Source organism: Eumetopias jubatus, unplaced genomic scaffold (assembly GCF_037043125.1).
Source record: "Eumetopias jubatus isolate StellerSeaLion01/CBP00866 unplaced genomic scaffold, mEumJub1_p1.0 scaffold_12, whole genome shotgun sequence".
In the NCBI taxonomy this organism is placed as follows: Eukaryota; Metazoa; Chordata; class Mammalia; order Carnivora; family Otariidae; genus Eumetopias; species Eumetopias jubatus.
In genome coordinates this window covers 71,950,398-71,973,608 of record NW_028274818.1, presented here as the reverse complement: position 1 = coordinate 71,973,608, position 23,211 = coordinate 71,950,398, and the positions used below count along the sequence as shown (strand labels likewise).

Sequence of the window (23,211 nt, the reverse complement as noted above, 5' to 3'; positions counted from 1 at the left end):
CAAAGAGGAAAGAATAGTCTTTCCAAAAAATGGTGCTGGAACAACTGGATAGCTACATGCCCAACAATGAGGTTGGACCCCTACCTCACACCACATGCAAAAATTAACTCAAAATGGATCAGAAATCTAAATAAGAATTGTAACTATAAAAGTCCTGCAAGAAAACCTAGGGACAAATCCTGATGACCTTAAATTAGGCAGTGGTTTCTTAGATATGACACTAAAAACACAAGTAACAAAAGGACAACTGATAGTGTGGACTTCATTAAAACTCTGTGCAGCAAAAGCCATCACCAAGAAAGTAAAAAGATAGTCCAGAGAATGAGAGAAAATATTTGCAAATCACAAATCACATAAGGATCTAGTACCCAGAATATATATAAGAACTCTTGCAATTCACTAATAAAAAAATAACCCAATTTGAAAATGTCCAAGGACATGAATAGACATCTCTCCAAAGAAGATTTATATGAATGGCCAATGAGTAAAGAAAAGATGTTCCATTTCATTAGCTATCAGAGGAACTCATATCAAAACCACAAAGAGATATACTTTATACCCACTTAAACAGTTTCTTTGTGTCTCCTTTGAGATCAGCACAGTCCAACAGAAATGTAATGCCTGCTGGCAGATGTAATTTAAAATTGTCTCCTAACGGGCACCTGGGTGGCTCAGTTGGTTGGGCGACTGCCTTCGGCTCAGGTCATAATCCTGGAGTCCCGGGATCGAGTCCCACATCGGGCTCCCTGCTCGGCAGGGAGTCTGCTTCTCCCTCTGACCCTCCCCCCTCTCATGTGCGCTCTCTCTCTCTCTCATTCTCTCTCTCAAATAAATAAATAAAATCTTTAAAAAAAATTGTCTTTAAGTAACTACGTTAAAGTAAAAAGGAACAGGTAAATTAATTTTAGCAATGTTTTACTTAACCCAATATATCCAAAATATCATTTCAATAAGTAAACAATGTAAAATATTAATTAATGAGTAATTTTACTTTTCTATCATACTACGTCTTCAAAACCTGGTGTATATTTTCCACAAACACCAAACCTCAATTTGGACCAGCCACACCTGAAGTGCTTAAGAGTCACACATGGCTTGTGGCTAGGTACTGGGTGGCACAGTTCTAGACTCTGAGCTTCCTGAGTACCTCATCCATCACTGTGTCCCGAATGCTGGCATGATACCTGACATGCAGTAGGCATGCAGTAAAGTAAGTGTAAATGCAGGAACATCTGCTCTTCACTACACCATAAAAACCACAGCAAGGTTACTAAAGTGTTTTCTAGAAATTTCTGGGTCATTTTATGAATTTATCACCAGCAGTGAGGGTTTAAAAGGATGGTGGGAAGATGAAGGCTGCCCTTACTTCTATTACAGAGCATCTGAACAAAATACTTGGCCTTTTTAATCTCTGGGGCCCCTAGGGCATTCTCCTGTCTCTAAGCACTCAGACTTTCTCTCTCTTCTTCAAGTCCCTTCCTCCTAAACCCACAAAGCCAATTTGGTGACTTCACCTCCTGCTCAACAGAGAAGACAGGAGCATCAGATGGGAGCCCTTCGGCACATGATCCTTCTTCCAGCTTGTCTGTCCTGCCTGAGTTCAAGTCCTGCATTCACACATTTAGCAAAACTCATCGCCTCACTGGGCTCTGGTTCCCACCCTCTCTTACAGACTCCCAGGACTCTCCTCATCTGGTACCTCCTTTCTCCCCAGATCCACTTACTTAGGCTTTGCTTAAATAGCATCTCCTAATGAGGCCTACGCTGACCCCCTATTTATTTTATTTTTAATAATTTATTTATTTGACAGAGACACAGCGAGAGAGGGAACACAAGCAGGGGGAGTGGGAGAGGGACAAGCAGGCTTCCCGCTGAGCAGGGAGCCCGATGCGGGGCTCGATCCCAGGACCCTGGGATCATGAGCCGAGCCAAAGGCAGCCGCTTAACGACTGAGCCACCCAGCCGCCCCAACCCCCTATTTAAAATGCAATTCCATCCCACCCTCCCCATCCCCTTCTCTGTTCTACTCCCCCCCCCCCGCCACCCCCGCTGCCACCCCACCCCCACCCCCAGGGCATTTTTCACCTTCTGCTTGCCTGATGTTTGTCTCCTCACTGGCAAGTAGACTGGTTAAAGCAAAGGTCCCTGTCTTTTGTCCACTAATGAATCCTTTGCTCCCAGAAGAGATATTCAACAATGCTTTGTTGCACTTAATCAGCTGCCTGCAGAGTGGTCTAAATATGATGATCTCTTCCAGCTCCTGCATTTTGCTCATTCTTGCCCCTAATTCATGTCTGTGTCCTATTAGGTTTTTATGTCAGAGAAGTCTTTCAGAAAGTCTTCCTTTTTCTATCTCCCCCAATCCCAATTCTCTGGTCAATGTTCCCACATATATAGCAAAGAAAGACAGAACACCCTAAAAACTTTAGGGTGAACAGAACTGAGAATGGTCCTTCATATTTTCTTAACTTCTTTGCCCACCCCAAGCTAATTAAGTGCTATCCTTTATTCAGTTGGTTTAAACTGGAAATTATTTTTCCAAAAAAAGTATATCAGAGATGCTCCTATGAATGCTTGTCCTTCAAGAGATCCCAAACCTATGGATAACAAAATTAAAGTGTGAGTTCAGAAGAATAAATCAAGATCAGTGAGAAAGGTCTTACATGCTGGCCCGGGAATGGAGCAGGGTACAGCCGACCAATCAGGGCTCTTACCTGTGCCGGGCCACTCAGGAGGGGATAAACTCCATGCAGGCTTATCATTTAGGGCCGCTTTAGGCTCTCCTGGCTGACCTGGAACCATAAAGGTGAGGGGCTGCTTTGGCTAGAGAGGCCCTTGGAATTCCCTAAACTTGCCCCTAAAGGATTTTCCAGCAGTTCCTATTCTCCTTCCAGAGTTTCCTGAGATTTAGGAGGGAGAGGCGTAGAACAAGTACAAAAGGAGACAGAGAGAGAGCTCACACGCAAGCCTGAAGTTCCAGGTAAAGTATCCTCAAGCACAAGAGAATAAAATATTTCATCATCAAAAAGAGAGCAATAAGCAAGAGAAGGAGGCACCCTGAGACATACAGCATGAAGACTGTGCGCTGCTACGGCTCCCGAGCCTGACCTGACACCTCAGTGAAGTTCGAGGAGAAGCTCGCTAACCAGCGACAGAGAACAGTCCTCCCCAGCATCGAGCTCCTATATATAGGTAACCCCCATTTCCCTACAGACAACAGCCTCACTGAACCATCTTGGATTACTGGGGGACCTATGACGGCTAGGTAGGTAGGGGGACCCATTCACAGGCACAGCATTACGACCCTTGCTTTCTACCAGTCTGCCCTAATGTAAGGAACCCTACAGACCTCCAAGACCCAGTTTTCTTTCATAGTTACATATTATATGCAATTCAAACTAACAGTATCATTTAAACAGGAAAACAGTATTTTAGTTGACAAGAAAACCAAAGTGCCTTAACTGTTATGTAATTTGAACCAGCCTCTTAAGCTCTTGCGTGAATTAAAATGGTACCTGATACAAAACTTGTGAGAAAACTGCCTTTTGAAAATAAATAAAATATACACAAAGATTTTTCAAGGCTACCGCCACCCGCCCAGAGGAAAGAGCCCCGTCTGTGAGCGTGGCCTTACTTCCACTCCGGAGCAGGCGCTTCTCTTCCTCCTTCAGCTTGTTCTGCATCAGGCGCAGAGTGTTTTCAGCTTCCTATGGGACAGCAAATACAAGATTCAGAAGAGAGGACCCTTTTATGGACTGTTTTATTATTCTTTAGAATTTGGGTAAGTAGGGCTACATCTGTACTGAAGAACCAGTGAAGATCTAAACCGCACGAAAAGAACGAACACCGCCTGAGCAAGGAGCAGGGCCGGACCCCAGGGCCCCCGCTCTCTGCCAGCAGGAGCAGCTCAGACAAAGGAAGGCAGCCAGAAGCGGTGCAGATGGCCCTCCAAGCCCTGCAGAGAATGGAACAACGGGGTGACAGGCCATCACATGCGAGACTGTAGACCAATTTCATCATGAACAGATTCCATTTTTGGGTTAAGCAAAAATATCCCCAAGGGATTAGGGCAATTCAAAGAGTGATAGTAGGGGCGCCTGGGTGGCTCAGTCGCTAAGTGTCTGCCTTCGGCTCAGGTCATGATCCCAGAGTCCTGGGATCGAGCCCTGCATGGGGCTCCCTGCACCATGGGAAGCCTGCTTCTCCCTCTCCCACTCCCCTGCTTGAGTTCCCTCTCTCGCTATCTCTCTCTCTCTGTGCCAAATAAATAAAAAATCTTAAAAAAAAAAAAATAAAAAGCAGTCTCTGATAAACTGGTTTGGATGATTCAATTAACCAGGGCCCCTGAAAAATCTTTCACTAAACTGACCAAGCAAATTTTTAGATCTTTACCCAAGACCAGTTACCTACTCTTGGGACTTAGTGCAAATTAAAATGCACTTAAAAATTATGAAGAATTTCAAGCCAATGATAGCATAGCATTGAAGCAAGCACAGGCCCTTCTAAGCTGAGTCTTGTGCAATGACACAGGTCATGTGTCGGTCCTGTCCGCAGTCCTAACTGACCAAACCCATCAGAGAGCTGACAACCCTGGAGGCCAGGCTACACTAACAGCAAAACAAAAGAATTACATGAGCAATCCTCAGACTTGATCGGGGAGAAAAAACATTCACAGATTTTTTTTTCTACAATGATATTTACAAACTGACACATCAACAAGTACAAACTAACCCAGCAGAAGGAACGGTCTGTACAGAGATGTGGGCTAAGTACTTACCTCAAACCTCTCTTGCTCCATCCTATGATGGTCCTCGAGCTGCTGTTCCAGATAAGCCAGATTTCGAAATTTCTCTAGATAAATGTCATACTGCTTTTGCAACTCCTCCTCGATCTTCTCATATTCATCCATAAAGGCTGGCCTGAAAAAAACGAATGAAATAAAAAGTGAAAGATTAATCAACATACAGAAGTTTGAACTAGTACTCTGAGTTCCAGGTCCCATCATGGTTTGCTGTGGAAAGCCTTTAGCTGGAGATGGTTCTTCAACTTGTAGGGGCTGAAAGTTAATTTTCCTTTTCTCCTCCCTCCCCTTGAAAGGAACATACTTTTTTTTTTTTAAATCAAAAGCTCTTAGGGGCACCTTGGTGCCCCTAAGGCTCAGTGTCCGCCCTCCACTTGGGTCATGATCCCAGAATCCTGGGATCGAGCCCTGTGTCGGGCTCCCTGCTCAGCGGGAAGCCTGCTTCTCCCTCTCCCTCTGTCTGCCGTTCCCCCTGCTTGTGCGCACGCTCTCTCGCTCTCAAATAAAATCTAAAAAAAAAAAAAAACAAAAGCTCTTTGTAAATCTGAAATAATCCCAAAAGTATGAAGACTAAGGTAAAAATTATTCATAATCCAGGGCACCTGGGTGGCTCAGTTGGTTAAGCGACTGCCTTCGGCTTAGGTCATGATCCCGGGGTCCTGGGATCGAGTCCCGTGTCAGGCTCCCCACTCAGTGAGGCGCCTGCTTCTCCCTCTGATCCTCCCAGCTCAAGTGCTCTCTCGCTCTTTGTCTCTCAAATAAAAAAAATCTTTAAAAAAAATTACTCATAATCCTATCACCAGATAAAGGACTTAGTATTTGATAAGCATCCTTCCAGACTTTTCTATGCATGGACACATACAGGAATGTATTTTTAAGCATCATTAAGTATATTACCTTCAAAGAAGATTTGCAGTCTTTTTTTCTTACTCAGCATGCCCTGGATTTTAATAGACTTAAAAAGTAATCATGCATCATATACACCTCACAAAATCAAGAAGTTAAATATATGCATTATCTTAGTTGAGCATAATATTCTGCTGTCTGAATGCTCCAAAATGTATTCAGTCCCCAAAAAAGGGAAACATAGGTTGCTACATTAAAGCTAAATTCTTTAAAAAGACTTTATTATTACTATTTTTTTTTTTTGAGAGAGAGAGAGAGATAGAGAGTGTGTGCACAGGGAGGGGCAGAGGAGAGGGGGAGAGAGAATCCTCAAGCAGACTCCTGCTGTGTGGGGAGCCTGATGTGGGGCTGGCTCTCTCTCATGACTCTGAGATCATGACCTGAGCTGAAACCAAGAGTCCAATGCTTAACTGACTGAGCCACCCATGTGCCCCTAAATCTAAGTTTTTAACAATATAAAATCTAAAACCAAAACCATAACACAAAAACCTGTTTCAACTGGTTTGCTGAATCTATTCTTTTCTCTTATTTTTGATCTTAAAGGGAAAACGCTCTTCTTTTAAAAATATAAACAGATACACTCAGAAATAATAAATCTTTGGGAGTAGAGCAAAACACAGAAACTTTTCTATTGAAAGGCCATGAGGCTTAACAAAAATGAATTTATGCCCAAGAGGCAGAATTTTTTAATGAGATACATTTATCAGGTGGCCCAGATTCCAAAGGTGGAAAGGGCGTGGGTTTGCCTGTGGCAAACCCTCATGTCCCCAGGGGCTGCCTTCCCACAGATGTTAGGACGGTAGCCAGGGTGTGGCCCAGTCACCAGTATCTCCAAAGAGTACCACATTTAGACACATGCAGCAGCTACACAGATGGAGAGAGAAAAATAAAGGGAGAATGAAAAGGATGAGTAGTGGTGCAGGAGAAAAAATGACAAAGAGACGGAGCAAGAGAAGGAGGGTGCAAAACGAGAGAGAGAATGGTTCCAAGAAAACGTGAGGAACCCACTTGAAAGGCTCTGAAGACCTGGAAGGTATTGTGCACCACCATTATCCATTCATATTCCCTGGAAAAGGTACTTTCAGAGAGGGAAAGTCAAAAGAAAGATGAATTACTGGTGAAGAAATATAAAGATCTAAAATCTACTCAAACCAAGAAATGGGAGTATGCTTCTGTTTCCACATCGAGCCTTGCATAACTTTCACCATCTGGATTCACTTACTCTGCCCTGCATTCCAAGAAGCTATAAAAGCCTAAAGGGAGGTTCAAGAAGTGAGCAGTTTCCCAAGCATACTGAAAGCAGTAAAGACAATGAGTTTGGCAGAGCATTTGTTAGAATGCGCGTGGCCCGTACACTTTCAGTCCAGATGGCCTTACACCTGAGAGGCTACCACCACTGACCACATGTCCTCACCCTGCTTGAACTTCCGAAGACAACTTTCTACCCACTCTTCAGGTGTTCGGATCTACCTGACACTCTGCAGAGTCTGAAGCCGCTTCCGATTTCGTTCCAGTTCTAATTTCCTCTTCTCGATTTTGGCTTCTAAATTAGCTTCATCAGAGGCCACATTATTGAGCATATCTTTAGTCTTCTGCACCTGCGCCTGCATTGAACAGGAAATGAATGAGACAACGTGCCAGTAAGGAACTCCCACCTGACTCCTGGAAGAGAGGAATTCCACAGCTCCTCAGGCACAGCGACATCATGCTATATAAAAGCAAAAGTAAACACACAGAACAAACCCTCCCCCAAGCCATCACTCAGTTAGCCAACTATTTCCAGACGGGAGGTCACATAGGCCCAGAAAAAATGATCATCCTTTTTCCACAAGAAGAGGGTGTTTGTACCCAGGACAACAAATGAAGATGGTGAGAACAGTGTCCTGAGCAGAGGGGAGCAGGCCCAGACCTCTTGGGCAGCTCACTTGCTCACACTGCTTCCATACCACACTCGAGTGTCAGTCTGCCTTTATTCATATCATTCAGCTCACTCCCCTAGTTACACATATGTGCCTCACAGAATATATGCACCCACACATGAGGCTTTATTTAGGAGGGGACAAAAAGAAGTATTAGGTGGTCCCAGCCCTCATCCACTGCCTGCTGGGACTAAGAGAGAAGGTTCTCTTCCCTCCCACTGACAAGTACAACTACAGACTAAAACAGAGAAACCACTCCATGAAGTCAGCGAGCAAACGGCTCCATTAGTGGACCCAGCTTTTGGAGGGAGCCTGTGCAGCAGGGGCAGAGAAAGAAAGTGAAGGGGAAGAAAGATCATGGACAAAACCCACACAAGAGCAAGTTCATCTGACAAGGGATAATCAGAATGAATGCACGGTCTTCACACTTGTCTTGTCTGGGGAAAATGTCCAGGTTGGGCCTGTGGCTCCGTGGTGATCCGCCTTTTTTTTTTTTTTTTTTTAGGAACAATGTCTGGAATGGAGCCAGCTGAGTGTGCGACTGCCTTCCGAGTTCTGACGTCCCAACTCTCCTTAGTTCCTGATGCCCAACATGGGTTCTCCCCACCAGTACTTTGGCACAAGGTGTTGTGCCCCACAAAGGCTCAGTGACGGTTTACCTACAGGTCTCTGAGACGCTATGGGGTCCACAAAAAAAATCATCGAAGGAGCCCAGACACTCTCTGTAACAGTCAAAGACAGTGTATATTTGGAAGCAACCACTTTCATTGTTTATTTATGGTTGAGTTTTTTTCAACTAAGTACACTAATCATTTCCAAGATGTTATCATGAAAATAATCTTATCACTATCCATTTGCTACAAGTGCTTTAAAAACCCCACATGAGACATGAGTTTACTCTCACAGGAAGACAAGGTGAGTTTCTGAACAACTCACACTGATGGCAACTATTTCTCTGAACAAGTCAGATTAAACCTAGTGAATTTATCTGACTTCAAAAATAAAAGCAATTTGTTAAAGGTACATTCTCCTCAAATATGAAATATCAGTGGGGCGCCTGGGTGGCTCAGTCGGTTAAGCGTCTGACTCTTGGTTTTCACTCAGGTCATGATCTCGGGGTCGTGGGCTCAAGCCCCGAGTTGGGCTCTGTGCTCAGCAGGGAGTCTGCTTGAGATTCTCTCTCACTCTGCCGCTCCCCAATGCATGCATGAGCCCACACGCTCTAATAGACAATCTTAAAAAAAGTTAAAAAACAATTATCAGTGTGATAAACACAGTTTTCCCTAGCTTTCTGAAACAAATGGCCTATATACCATAACCCCTTTTAAGTATCCATATTGTTGCTTTGGTTTTGTTTTTAGAATTATCACATATCATAGATATTTTGCAACAACAGATATATTAAAAGGTGTTCACCAACTATGTTGTACACCTGAAACTAATGTAACATTGTGTGTCAGCTACAGTTCAAAAAAAAAAACAAAACAGAAATAATAGGGCACCTGGGTGGCTCAGTCAATTAAGCATCTGCCTTCGGCTCAGGTCACGATGTCAAGGTCCGGGGATCAAGTTCCCTGTTGGGCTCCTTGCTCAAAGGGGAGTCTGCTTCTCCCTCTGCCCCTCCCTCTGCATGCGCACTCTCCCTCTCGCAAAAATAAATAATCTTTTAAAAAAGGGAAAATAATACATACATACATACATACAGGGAATCACCAAGAAATGAATGATGCCCTCATTTCACTATTCTAATTTATACTTAGTGTTAAAGGCACATTCATGCCATGTTAACTTGATCCAACCAGGACACTGACAAGCACAAGAGCATCAGCAGATAAAAGAGTTTTAAATTGAAAAACAATCACAAACTTAAAAATAGCTGGATTAGAACATAAAGCATTTTTTTTCCTGACTTAGGTCAGAGTAGGTTGCTGATCTGAGGTCCCATCACCTCTAAATATTTGTGTATATTTCCTATGAATAAGGACTTTTTCCTTCACATCCATGACACAATCACTGAAACATGAAATAAACACAGATGCACTATCAACCATCTAATCCTCAGACCCGCTCAGATTTCCCCACTTGTCCCTGTGGAGTCTGTAACATCAGGCGGAGTTCACCCTGGCACTCAATAATTAATCACCCGATTAAGCGGTTGTCTGCCAGGATTCTCTTGTGAAGTCACTCTTTTCTCCTTTGTAATTACTAAGTACTTTTGGGCGGAGCTACTTTGAAACTATATGAAATACCTTCTCTTCATCAGCTTTCAGTATGTTCACTTTTATTTCAGTAAGAACTCATGGTCTCCCATTTCATTCAATGGTCTATAACCCATTACACTAATTTATTTATTTTGAAGCGTAATTGTCCCTGGTTTGACCAGGGGAAGCCCACTCAGGCTGGCATCTGTTTTGCAAGGGATTTTGACAGATCCCTTTCATTCTCCGGGCATTTCCTTGCTCTCCAGCACAAGAGGATCTTGTACTTTCCTGTCCCTGCTCTGGACTCAGACACTTCTCCCCAAGAGTCCTGGTTCCTTTTAGTGGAGAATGCCATTTAGAAGCCAAGATCTGGGTGCTAGGTGTGCTCAGAGCTAGGAAATGTATGAATGTGTATGTGGGTGTGCATGCGCATGTACATAAATATATGACATACACTCATGTACGAAAACATGCATGCATAGCAACAGTATTCCTAAAGCTAGCTAGCTACCTACCTATCTATCCAATGAAAACCATGCATTTAACCATCACCTCCAACTTCAGGGTTCATTTTAAATTTCTTTTTCATATCTGCAACTGCCTTTTCCAACAGTGAGAACCTTCGCTTCCGTTATCTTTAACATATTTACCTATGTGATCAGTCTGCCTGTATGTAACAGACCTCCCACCTCAGCTGCCCTGCCCTCCTCACCTGCTGAGGCAGAACCCTGGTGCTGGGTCGCCCAGGGAGTAGTATTGTTTTATGACAAGGATATTATAAAAACCTATCAATCTTAGAATTTACAACTCTCAGCAAATCCTTGTTTTATGCTACTCCTACTTTACATAAGGCTCTCCTGTGTCTACTGAATAAAATGAATCCCTAATAACGACTGAATACCTACCATGTGCCAGAGACTATGTACAACACGCACTGTCATAATGAATGTACATAAGGACCCTATGGGGCAGACACGGCCATTCTCCCCATTTTACAGTTGAGGAAAGTGAGGCACAGGGAGGTTAAGTAACTTGCCTAAGATCACACAGTGGGATTCAAACCCAAGCAGTGTGAGTCTGGAGTCTCCCTCACTACTGCCCTCCAAATGAATATGTCAGATGAGATAAGCAAATAATTGATTGTGGGTAAGCAATAAAGGATGGCAGTCATTCTGTTCTTTACAGCACTAGTTAGAAATCTCTGCGCCCAGGGGCACCTGGATGTCGCCATTGGTTAAAGTGTCCGACTCTTGGTTTCAGCTCAGGTCGAGCTCGGCATCAGGTCTGCTCTCAGCGAGGAGTCTGCCTGAGATTCTCTCTCACTGTCCCTCTCCCTCTGACCCCCGCCCCCAGCTCATAGGCTCTCTCTGAAATAAATCTTGACAGAGAGAGAGAGAGAGAGAAATCTCTGTGCCCAGGTTTCAGCACCAAAAACACCCAAAAAACAAAAAAAAAACCTCTGGGAAAATCACTTAAATGCCCAGCAGTGAGGAAGTGGTTAAAGTGTGAAGAGTCCATTAAATAGAGCATTATTTATGAAAATTATTGAAGAATTTAAGCAAATTACTAAATTATTAAAACTGACAAATTTTTAGGGAGAAGTTGTTCATATTTATAACAAAGGGAAAAAAACAGAAGTAAGTAACCTAGGTATCCTAGAATCTCTTCTGCATCTTCCCTTTCCCCATGATCATATACCTTCTCTGTCACTAGGCCTAGGGTTGTTCTGTCTTAAGAAGGCAGGGAGTAAATCAGTATTTTCAAGTCCCAGGCACAAAAACATTAAATAAAAGCAAATAAATCTTACCAAAATATCTTTTATTGCAATTCTCATCACTTTGTCAGTCTCGTTTATTTCCAGAGGTCTGGCAATTGCTTCTGTTCTCAGTTCCTATGAGAAACAATGAAATGAAATTACATGTACTTTCAGGAAAGGAATTCTCAAAACCAATCCCCAAATCTGGATATGGCTTATAGACTAGTTCTCGAAAGTTCCATCACAGGGTGCATCTCTGATGCAAAACCACTTCTTCCAGCCCCTCTTCCAAACGTCTTTCTTTTTCTTTAAGTACTCTCTACACCCAACGTGGGGCCTGCACTTACAACCCAAGACCAAGAGTCATATATGCTCCACCAACTGAGCCAGCCAGGTCTCAGTTGGTAATCCTACCACCAACCTGGCCTCCCTCCGGTGCCCTGGGCCTTCCCCAGCTACAGGCCCCACATTCTCACAACACAAGGGGCAAAACTGAGCTTACCCCTGTCATCTTTTCTCCCAAATTTGCTTCTTTACCTACATTCGTTCAGGTGAACCCCAAACCAAGCGCAGCTCAACCTGCTGTCTGAACCCCCTGACAGCCCCTATCATCTTTCCTATGATTAATTTCCTCTAAGTTGCCTGTCACTGCCCACTGCAACCAATGAGAGGAGTCACCTTGACCCTGCCCCTAGCATTAACCATTAACCAATCAAGGGAGGCATTTGTGCCTACCACACCAGCGCTAGGAACTTCTGAGACATGGGATTTCAACACCAATGCAGTTATGAGGTTCCTGTAGCACTTTCCCAAACTGTCTTGGGCTTCCTTTATTTCATGGTACCCCTCAGCTCCAGCACTGGTAGAAAACTATGGAGGGCAGGGATTATGACCTACACAGAGCCTGTCTGTGGTTGGAGCTAGTCCTCAAGGAATGTTTGTTGAGTGTATGAAAAACCAATACTGGATAGAGGATCTTCCTCAGATCACAGCTGTATACAGAATTTGAGTAGCTGGCTCCCATGGCAACACTTCGGCCACTGATTCTTTCAATTCATTACAGGATGGTGCCAAGAGTCCCCAGTGGAATCCTGGATGAAGTCTCACAATGAAACCAGTCTGTGGCAATTACCAAGTAACCAGCTCTTGACAGGTCTGTCTCTAGGTCTGCTAGACATGTGTGTAGACACAGGCACACAACTGCACTATAAAGAGAAAACACAGAAATCCTGGAGCTGCCTTGTTAGTTATCTAAATTAGCTATTACATAGGAGTGGCAGTTTTGTTCTGTCAACTGCCCTTTACCAGGTGGCAATCGCTAGGTTAATATATCAATGATGGTGAGCTGGCACCCCAGTCCCCTGCTCCCAGTCTGCTCCTGGGGCAGAAATGAAAGGCCAGAGGAAAAATACCATTACACTAGAGCCGTGATGCCAGAACATAGGCCAGGCGGTGAGAGAGGTCATGGCTGACACACCTGATTGCAATAAAATGAATTAAATGCATTTAATTTAAAAACACTAGAGGTGAGCATGTATGCTTCAAATGCCATAAGTCCTTACAGGTAAGAATTAAACAATACTCCATTTCTTCTTAAACCACTGGGTCCCAAACTCTGCTGCACATTAGAATCACTTGGAGATCCTTAAAAGCTCGATGCCTGGAGGGTGCCTCGGGGCTGCAGTTGGTTAAGCGACCAACTCTTGTTTTCAGCTCAGGTCATGATCTCAGGGTTGTGAAATCAAGCCTCACACTGGGTTCTACACTCAGCGAGGAGTCTGCTTGAGATTCTCTCTCCCTCTCCCTCTGCCCCTCCTGCTTGTGCCTCTCTCTCTCTCAAATAAATAAATCTTAGGGAGGAAAAAAAAGGCTGGATGCCTGGCTCTCACCCCCAGACATTCTGATTCACTGGTATGGGAGACAACCTAGACATGAGGTGATTTAAAAGGACTACAGGAGCTCTATAGGGGTTTTAGGAGCCATACTCTTATTCAACAGCTCGATAAACAGAGTAGTTGAAGTATTCTTAGTTGGCATTGGCTAGAACAAGGATTGCAAATAAATTTTAACGGTGACACCAACTTTAGCTGAGGAATAGTGACAGCCCTTGTTGGGCTGTCCAGCACTGCTGCACATTAGAATCACTCTAATGCCCAGGTCCACTCCAAACCAGTGACATCAGCATGGAAGCCAGGTATCAGTAGTTTTTACAGGTCCCCACAGGATTCCACATGGAAGGAAGGTTTGGGAACCAGGGGCTCAGAAGAGCACTTTGTAGACAGGAATGTTGAGTTCCCCAGGAAAAACACCATGACCAGGAAAGTCTGCCACGGGCGCAAGGAGGAAAGTTCCAGCAACATGCTACATAATTGCCATTCCTGAACTAGAAGTTAAAGCTATTAAAAACAGACCAGCGGCCACTAGAAGCAGGAACTAGAAGCAGGAACAGCAGCTAAGGCTATTACCACCCTGTAGATCATCTCACTTAATCAGATACAGTGTGATGAAATGAGCAGGCCAGGAAAAAGCAGAATCGGAAAGAAAACCTTGAAAATGCTTAGCTGAGGAAGTATTTAAGTATCTGAACATGGCTCACCCTCAACTCTACCTCCTTGCCCAGCAGGTCATACAGAGATGCTCCTTTGGAGGTGATTTCAGAAGCAAGCTGCCTGGCTGCTTTCAAGTCTGCAATCTGGAGGGAAAATAGCAAAACCAGAAACTTCAGTGACAGGTTTTTTGCTTTTTGTTTTTTTGAAGATTTTATTTATTTGACAGAGAGACACAGTGAGAGAGGGAACACAAGCAGGGGGAGTAGGAGAGGGAGACGCAAGCTTCCCGCGGAGCAGGGAGCCCGATGTGGGGCTCGATCCCAGGACCCTGGGATTATGACCTGAGCCGAAGGCAGACGCTGAATGACTGAGCCACCCAGGCACCCCCAGTGACAGCTTTTTAATAGACATTCAGAAACAACCAGTTTGGGGCGCCTGGGTGGCTCAGTCGGTCAAGCGTCTGCCTTCAGGTCAGGTCACAATGTCAGGGTCCTGGGATCAAGCCCCTCGTCGGGCTCCCTGCTCAGAGGGGAGTCTGCTTCTCCGCCTCCCTCTGCCCCTCCCCACTGCTCGTGCGCACGCGCTCGCTCTCTCTCAAATAAATAAAATCTTTAAAAAAAATAAAAAAAGAAACACTTTGTTAATATCAATTCCTGCCTCCCATCAGGATACCGGACTACTGAACACGTTTTCCATAAGACACGTATTTACATCCTGTGGAGGAGTGCTCCCAGGACATCTGGGTCTCTCTAAAAATCCAAATCTCAAGTCAAATGTAATCTTTAACCAGAAACTGTAGGGGGGTGAAAGTGACATTCTTCCTGTTTGGACGAGGTCACATCAGGGGACCCCGACAGTAGCAGGACGACCAGAGGGGAACCTGACAGACACATGTCCTACTGCAGAATCCTGCTGCCCCCCGGCTCTCCGCCTCTGGACGGCACGGCACAGGGCTGCTGCGGCTCCCACGAGTTAACCAGCACACAGCCCCACGGCAGTACCTGGCTCCCCCAAGGGTGGCAGCTGCTGCGAAGACAGCGGCCTCTAGCGTGCAGCACGAGCTTCTTCCTTAGAATGCATAGGTCACCCCCACTTCCTTGCATATGGTAATTTCTCCAGAGAACCCAAACATTTCCTTGCTCTGTTCACTCTTCCTCTCTCCAATTCCCACCTTGCTTTTATTCCCAAACCACCAGCAGCACATCTCCCTCTGCATTCACAGCTGCTGACTTTCTTCCCCTTCCCTTAGTCCTCCAGGGTTCTGCTCCCTCCAGCTCCAGCTCCCCGCTCCCGAAACCACCTCATAGCATCAAATATCCCATTTCCTTTGCAGGAGTCTCATCATCTCCCCTGCTTCCCAGCCCTGGAGCCATCAGAGTTCAGTTGCCTAAACTCTTCTCCACTCACACTCCCTCCTAAGCTCCTGGCTGTAACACCTGCTACAACCCGAGGCCGGACACCTCATACTGAACGTGTTCCAACCCAAACACTCCACCTTTCCCACTAGGCCCGCTCCTCTCACACTCCCCTCCATTTCAGTAAAGGCAACTTCGCCCCTGCAGGTGCTCAGACCAAAAACTTCAGAGCTATGGTGGCTAAAACAGTATGGACTTGCCACACGTAGCCATTTCAAAATGTTAAATTATTTAAATTTATTTTATTTTATTACGTTGTCAGTCACCATACAGTATAAATTATTTAAATTTAAATAAAATTTAAATAAAATTATTCAGTGGTGCTAGCTACATGTGGCTAGTGGCTGCTAAAGTATGGCATAGAGGGGCGCCTGGGTGGCTCAGTCGTTAAGCGCCTGCCTTCGGCTCAGGTCATGATCCCAGGGTTCTGGGATCGAGCCCCGCATCGGGCTCCCTGCTCAGCGGGAAGCCTGCTTCTCCCTCTCCCACTCCCCCTACTTGTGTTCCTGCTTTCGCTCTCTCTCTCTCTCTCTAATAAATAAATAAAATCTTTAAAAAAAAAATAAAGTATGGCATAGAGAACACACCCATCATCACAGAAAGTTCTAGTAGACAGTGTGGCTGTAGGATCTTCTTTGCATGGTCCGTTTTCTCTCAACCCACATCCCACCCCACAAGATCCACATTCAAATTAGGTTCTAACCCCTGGCCACTTCTTTCCACTGGGGAGTCTGGCTCCTGGTTAAAAACCTAGGTGTGATTTCCCCGGCCTACCACAGGTGATCACAAAGGCTTTCCCCTGCAGGCCTGATGGGGGTGACCTGAGCCCAAGCTCAGCAAGACACTGCAGGCTCTGAAGGGACTGGCAGTCAAGGACTCAGGGCCTCTGGCCACCCCCCCACCCCCGCATTCATCATGTGCATTCCTAGCCCCGGGGCCTTCACTCCCAGGTCTCTTCATGGCGGGCTGAGGTCCTCTTCAGCACCTCTGCCGCGGCCTCCTTGTGGGGGAGCTGGGGAGAAAACCTGAGGACACTCTTCCACTCCTAGTCCTCTCCCACCTCAGAGTACATAAAACTGCCAGAGCCTTTTGTTCAGAGCTCCCTTGGGAGACAACCCCTTGAAGGGTGTGCCATCTCCTGGGAGAAAAAGGAACAGCGTGGCGGGAGGGAGAGGTGACGCTTCCTCTGCTTTTAACCCCTTGACCAAACCATTACAGTAAGTGATTAAAGACTTAACTTTCATTTTTGGCTTGCTGCTTTCATCAAGTCCTCTGATGCGTGGCAGCTCGGCTCTCTCCCAGCTCAGCTGAGCTCCTGACATCACCAACCACTCTGTTCAAAGTCACTGTCATCTCTTGCTTTCTAACAGGTCTGCTTACACCCTCACTCCCCCTTCAGTCTGATCTCAACCCAGCAGCCAGAGGGATCCTTTTAATATGAAGTTTCAAATCATGTACTTCTCTGCTCAAAACACAATGATTTTCCACCTCAAAATCAACCTCTTTACAGTGGTTGTGCAGGCACCACAGGGCAGGGTCTGTCACCGACCCCTCCGAGTTCTCATGCTCTCCTCGAATGCCCCGTTTCCTCAAACACACTAAGCACACTTTTGTCAAGGATTACCTTTCCCCTTCCACTGCACGGCTTGCTCCTTCCCTCCTTCAGATCTCTGCTGAAGATGTCACCCATCCCATCTCCCTGCTGAAGATACCTGCCCCAGCCCTGCTTTACCATCCCCCACACCCTGACCACCTGACCTGACATTCTTTCTGCTTTGTGGTTAAGTCCGACTCCCCCACTAAGCCATAGGAACAGATGATTTCTGTCCTTGCTGTTCACGTCTGTATCCCCAGCATCTGAACTGAGCCTGGAATATAGTGGGCTTTTGGTAAGTAGTTGGATTAATTTACTGTGACTTCTTTTTGTATCCAAATGCTAATGAGCACAGAACTGACAAACTGCTCTCAGTCAAGGAGTAAGGAAAGAAGCGATGACATGAGTATGTGACATGTTCCCTTTCAGAGTTTAAGAAATACACATACTGTCCCACACTGGGAGCCTTTCATTGCCCTTACCTTTGAGCCAAGATCAAACTTGAATTTGCTGATGTCCTCCTCTCCTATCTTAGAGCCCTCCATCCCTTTGGTCTTCATGGCATTATAAAGGACAGAGGTGATCTTCAAAAGCTCTTTCACTGCATACCCATCTGCCTGATAAAGCTTCTTAGTATTGAGTTTTATATGTGCCTTGGTGGCCTATTTTCAGACCAAAAAAAAAAAATAGTGTAAGGCCTTTTCCACGTAAAATCTAAATCAAATCCCATGTAAGTAATTTGCAATAACCTGATTGTATTGAGTCAAACTTCCAAGTGACTCAAGTGCTGCAAGTGGGTGTCTAAACTTATATAATCTTGATGGAGAGCTATTTGATAAATGACAATAAAATTAGAAATCCACCCATCTTTGACGCAGCAATTCCAATCCTAAGAACTTACCCTAGGGATACAGTCACAAAGTGATACGTACAGGTTATTCACTACAGCATAGCTTCAAAGAGCAAAAGTTACAATCTAAACGCCTATCTATATATAAATTACATAAATCATGGTATACTCATGAAAGCAATACTACTCAGGTATAAGACAGAATGAAGAAACTGGATATGTATTTGGAAAGTTCTCCAAAACGTACCATTAAGTGAAGAAAGCAAGATTCTAAGCAGTGGTGTACCGTACGCCACCATTTGTGCAAAAGGAAGGGGACAGAAGGTATACTGTGTTTGCTTATCTATGTGTAAAAAACCCTGGAGGATGGAAATGGGAATGAACTGGGTCAACGGCAGACACGACAAAAAGTCATTTTACTCTATACTGCTTCTTAATTAAGAAAAAACTTTGAACCATGATGTATATTACCTATTCTAAACTAACTAAATAGAATTCTTAAAAAATAATGAATTAAAAACAAAAACCGAAAAACCTGTGCTGCCGAAATGCCTCCACAGGAACCTAGTGACCAGATGGGCTTAGACACCGTGAAAGCAGCCCCAGCTGGGACTCATCTGTAATGTACTTAATATCAAAATTCCAGCAAATAAATGTCAACTAACCAGAAACTGGGCAATTGCCTTAATGAAGAAAACTCGGTCTTGTTCAGTCTCAACATCGGAAGGGATGTCGGTCTGAGGTTCATATCTTTCAGAGAAAGAGAGAAGACAAGTTAATTAAGTACAAAGTTCACAAAAGAGAAAGTAGGCAGCTGAGAGGATCTGTAACAGCAAGCTCTCTGAGTCCCAGCTAAGGTAGTAAGATTAAGAGAGACTTCAAAAGCAGCATAAAATGCACCCAAGGGAGTGAATCCTCACCTAAGAATAGATTTAAGTGATTTCAAAAATCAAATTTGGGGCTCAGCTTACAAAATTAAATCTCAGACCTCAAAGTTTAATTAAAATAGAACTATTACTCTAGCTGACAGCCCTTGACCCAGGGCTAACTAGTTAGCTTGAGAAGCAGCAGCGTTATTGGAGTTCTTCGAGTTACTGATGACCCACCAGGGGTCAGCGGACTGCAGCCCTTGGTCTCTTTCTGTACAGACTGAATGCTAAGAAGAGTTTTTACATTTTTAAAGGATTATCACAAACAAAACACATGGAAGAATATGCAACAAAGATCTTATGTAGCCTGCAACACCTATAATATTTATGATCTCAAAAAAGTTCGCCAACCCTGAATCATACCAGGTTTTTCACACAAACTGAAATCTCAATCTAAATGATTTCTACTTCAGTATAGTCATTAGAGTGTGTGGACAGATCCCTGTCACTCCCTGATCAAAGTGAGAGCATGAAGAGGAGCTTGGACCAGTGCCCAGTGTCAGCTTCTAACTGAGAAATCTCCTTTTACCATCGCCTGGTATATTTCCTCTCCACAGTGTTCTTCATACTCAACTGATTTTTAACAGGTTACAACTAAGTCTGTCAAACTCAAAATTTATTGAATTCTTCCCTTTGCTTCATCACAATATCCAGTTTCAATAGGTGGCTATGGAATAAAATAAAGCGCTCATTCTTAGATCTTAATAAAGTACATTTCTAACCGTTTCACAAGCCAAAGCAGCACTTCAGACACAAGTCCAAAATTTGGTGTACGGAAGTTTTCCATAGAGATATGGCGAGGGTATCCCAAGGCTCTCATCATCTCTGTAAAATCTGTCCAGAGGTAAAATACAGTTCAGTCAGTTCCCCATCAAAGAGCAACTACTTATTTACTTAGATACTTTCCTTGATTTCCCTTTTTATTCCCAACGTACTGACAGTTTCAGGGACTATTTATCAAGTCTCTAAGAGAGAAAGTAAAAAGGACATGAAAGTTAAAATACATAATCTGCTTCCTGAAAAACATTTAAGTTCAATGTGAGGAAAGTGGAAGCTGTATATTATAATAGGGTTTAGGGATTGGCTGTGAATAAATTTCTCTCTTTGATATGTCATTTCTCTCTTGGATATCTTTCTCTTTACCACTCAAAATGAGAAATACCTGGTTTTATAAAATGTCATAAAGAAAAAATATGTTGGGGCACCTGGGTGGCTCAGTAAGTTGAGCGCTGGACTCTTGATTTTGGCTCAGGTCACGATCTCAGGGTGAAGAGATCGAGCCCTGCATGGGCTCCACACTTAGCGGGGAGTCTGCTTGTCTCCCTCTCTCTGCCCAGCCACCCTGCTCATGTACAAGTGCACGTGCGTGCTTTATCTTTCTCAAATAAATAAATATTTAAAAATATGTTAAATGTTAACAGTGGTTATGTTTAGGGGTTATAGTGGTAGGGCGAAGTTCACCTCTCTGAGTCATTCTGGAGTTGGCTTTTTAATCTTTTTTTTTTTAAGATTTTATTTATTTATTTGAGAGACAGAGAGAGTGAGGGGCAGAGGGAGAGGGAGAAGCAGACCCCCCACTGAGCAGGGAATCCAATGCGGGGCTCATTCCCAGGACCCTGGGATCACGACAAGAGCCAAAGGCAAACCTTAACCAACTGAGCCACGCAGGTGTCCCAACTGCATTGTATTTAAAGAAATCTTAAAGAGACTGGTTGAACTATACAGCAATATTTACATTTTTTATAAATCAGAACAAGAAACAATAATACTAATACTAAACCAGAGGTAGTGGTCACTACGCTTTAAGCAAAATGAGAAAATGAACACAACAAACGTTTTTTGCGTTTCCACAACATGCCAAGATCTACGTTTGGTGCGCTTCTGGCTGTATGTAATGCCTGTCCTTGCTCTTCCTGAAGGTTCCAAATATCTCAACAACATTCACAAAAAAGCTACCTGGGCACCGGAGCTTAGGTTAGATCTCACCAGGCAATAGAAGGTACGAGCAAAGGAAAGAGCAAGGGCACAGAGGGCCCTTGTCACTGTTTTCTGGGAAATGTGAACAGAATGATGATCAATAAAACGAATGATGATCAATAAAAAGAATTCTTCCCAGCACACAGCCAGGCATTGCCTCAATACTTCTTCCCATTAAGTAGTAGTCAAGTTCTGTTAAATCTGCAAAATGGGGACCATTTGACTACAATGCCTATCATAAACTGCACAAATGTATAGTATTCATATAGGGTCAAAACATTCAGAAATCCCTTTCTTACACCTTCCTTTTAGCAGAACGCTGGCCTCCGCCTGCAAAGGAGGAGAAACCTGTCTCTACAACACACAGTCGCCACAAACCCTCAAATCCCAAAGAGCATAATTCACACTATGGTGCTACTATATAGTGTGTCCCCTATATTTACATGGTAGAAAAAGAGCGATTACTAACTGAAAGGAGTAATCGTTAATGGTGCAACATCCAGCAATTCGTTAGAAAACTGGCAGTAAAGATCGCGCTCCAGATCACACCAAATTGGCAATCACCTGCTACACCTATGCAGGTGGAGCCAGTTAGTCAAACAGCTTCAGATTCAGAAAATGACGGCACATAAAAAACAAAGAATTTTGACTCAGCCCCACGGCTCCAATCGTGCTTTCCACTCAGTTCTAGCTGCGTGACTTAAAGTAAGCCACTTGACCTCTCTGTGCCTCCAAGTATTTCATGTAAGGATCGCACTACCGACCTCACTGTACACGTGAGGACGAACATCAGATACTGAATATAAAACGCCTGGTGTGTTAACAGGTGCCCCCAAAGGAGTAGGAACTAATTCGCTTATCTCCATTCCACTCCCCACTCTCCTAGCAAAGGCCCTTGGGTTCCCTTCTCCTCGACAGTCCCCTTAGGAAGGATGAGGCTTTGGAAGTCAGATAAACCGAATTCAAACTCCCGCGCCAGCTCCCCCCGCCTGTGTCCTTGGGCCGAGTTCCCTAACCTCCCTGCCCGGTTCCCGCTCTCTGAATACACAAACAGTAGTTCAGAGGAGTCAATGAAACGATGCACAGGCATACAACAGGAACTCCCCGGCAGATCGTAAGAACTCAAAAAATGCCACCCGCAATTGTCATTCACTAGTCCCCTCCTCCGTTTTGTTCGTTTTTCTGAGCTCTTCACCTAACCCAACTCAAAAGCGGTCTCAGCGTTTTCCAACCCGGTAGCAAGCAGCCCCATGTGGCCATACAAGTCATCTAAAATTAGACAAAATTAACACTTCGGCTCCTCATCCGCCTAAACCCACGAGGCCAGGGACACACACAGCACCTCCCGCCAGGTCGGAGTGCTGACAAGGGGCGGGGGCGCTCGGCCTGGGGGGCGGTAGCGGCCAGGGACGCCCCGGAGCCGCACAGGCCCGTGCGGGGGGACTCGGGCCGCGAACCCGCAGGGGACAGCGGGCAGGGCGGCCTTACTGCGGAGGTCGCGGAAAGACATCGTGCTCTTGGTCCCCGGCAGCCCGGCGCCTGGGCCGCTCGCCCCTCAGCGCTCATGGGTCTCTATGGCAACGCACGGAGCCCGCGACGGCGCGCGGCGTGGGCCAAACAGGACCGGAGGCGAAGCAGCCCGGGCGCGCGTGTGCGCATGCGCAGGGGCGAGGCGCAGGGCGTGTCTCGGGGACGCCAAAGAAACCTGACCGCGGCAAGGGGCTGCGAGCCGCGCGGCATCTGGGTCCTCCTAACACACTTTGCAAACGTAACATCTGGCCCTGGCGGACACATTGTGAGCACCTACTTTGTGCCTGACGCTGTGCTAGGCGCTCTACGTACTGCTTCTCATTTATTCCTCAACTCCCTAGAATGTACGATAATGTTACGAAGCCGGGTCTCCCTCCTGGGTCCTGTGCCAAGCACATTTCTCCCTAGCATGGGTAAACTCGCTGGTTTCGCGGGCGACCGAGACCCTCGAGAAACGGCAAAGGGATGAAAAGGCGAGGCCGGGGAAGTGGGAAGAGAAGACCCAGGCCAGCCGCGCGGCGGCGACAGACCACCCGGCGGCGGCTGCGCATGCACAGCTCGCTCGGGCTTCACAACAGGCCGGAAACCGGCCCGGGTCCTCGTTCGCCGGCGATTGTCTTGGCAACCGAGGCTCTTGGGGCGGGGACGTGGTCGTGAGCCCGCGGAAGGACGGCGTGGCTGCGGGAGAGCTGCGCGCGAGACGTGGCCTGCTCAGCTGGGGGCTCGCCTGGGAGTCTTCCCTGTCCCGCAGCCACGGTGGGAGGCTGGCGACCGAGAAGGGCTG

At 45.4% G+C, this 23,211-nt stretch overlaps 1 protein-coding gene across 2 annotated transcripts in view; it reads right to left on the bottom strand.

Annotated features, from left to right (window-relative positions):
* Nucleotides 1-22,471, bottom strand: part of IFT38 (intraflagellar transport 38) — a 31,919-nt gene extending 9,448 nt beyond the window's left edge. The window contains exons 1-10 of one of the 2 annotated variants that reach the window (XM_028117574.2): nucleotides 22,386-22,471; nucleotides 19,643-19,754; nucleotides 18,657-18,741; nucleotides 17,624-17,803; nucleotides 14,180-14,275; nucleotides 11,635-11,718; nucleotides 7,178-7,311; nucleotides 4,778-4,919; nucleotides 3,635-3,707; nucleotides 2,715-2,792 (exon numbers count right to left, since the gene is read on the bottom strand). In XM_028117574.2, coding sequence (XP_027973375.2) covers nucleotides 2,715-2,792; nucleotides 3,635-3,707; nucleotides 4,778-4,919; nucleotides 7,178-7,311; nucleotides 11,635-11,718; nucleotides 14,180-14,275; nucleotides 17,624-17,803; nucleotides 18,657-18,741; nucleotides 19,643-19,754; nucleotides 22,386-22,407 — 1,006 coding nt within the window. In that variant the 5' untranslated portion in view covers nucleotides 22,408-22,471. The remainder of the gene's footprint in view (nucleotides 1-2,714; nucleotides 2,793-3,634; nucleotides 3,708-4,777; nucleotides 4,920-7,177; nucleotides 7,312-11,634; nucleotides 11,719-14,179; nucleotides 14,276-17,623; nucleotides 17,804-18,656; nucleotides 18,742-19,642; nucleotides 19,755-22,385) is intronic. The other variant, XM_028117575.2, reaches the window with a different exon arrangement.
* Nucleotides 22,472-23,211: the final 740 nt, after the last annotated feature.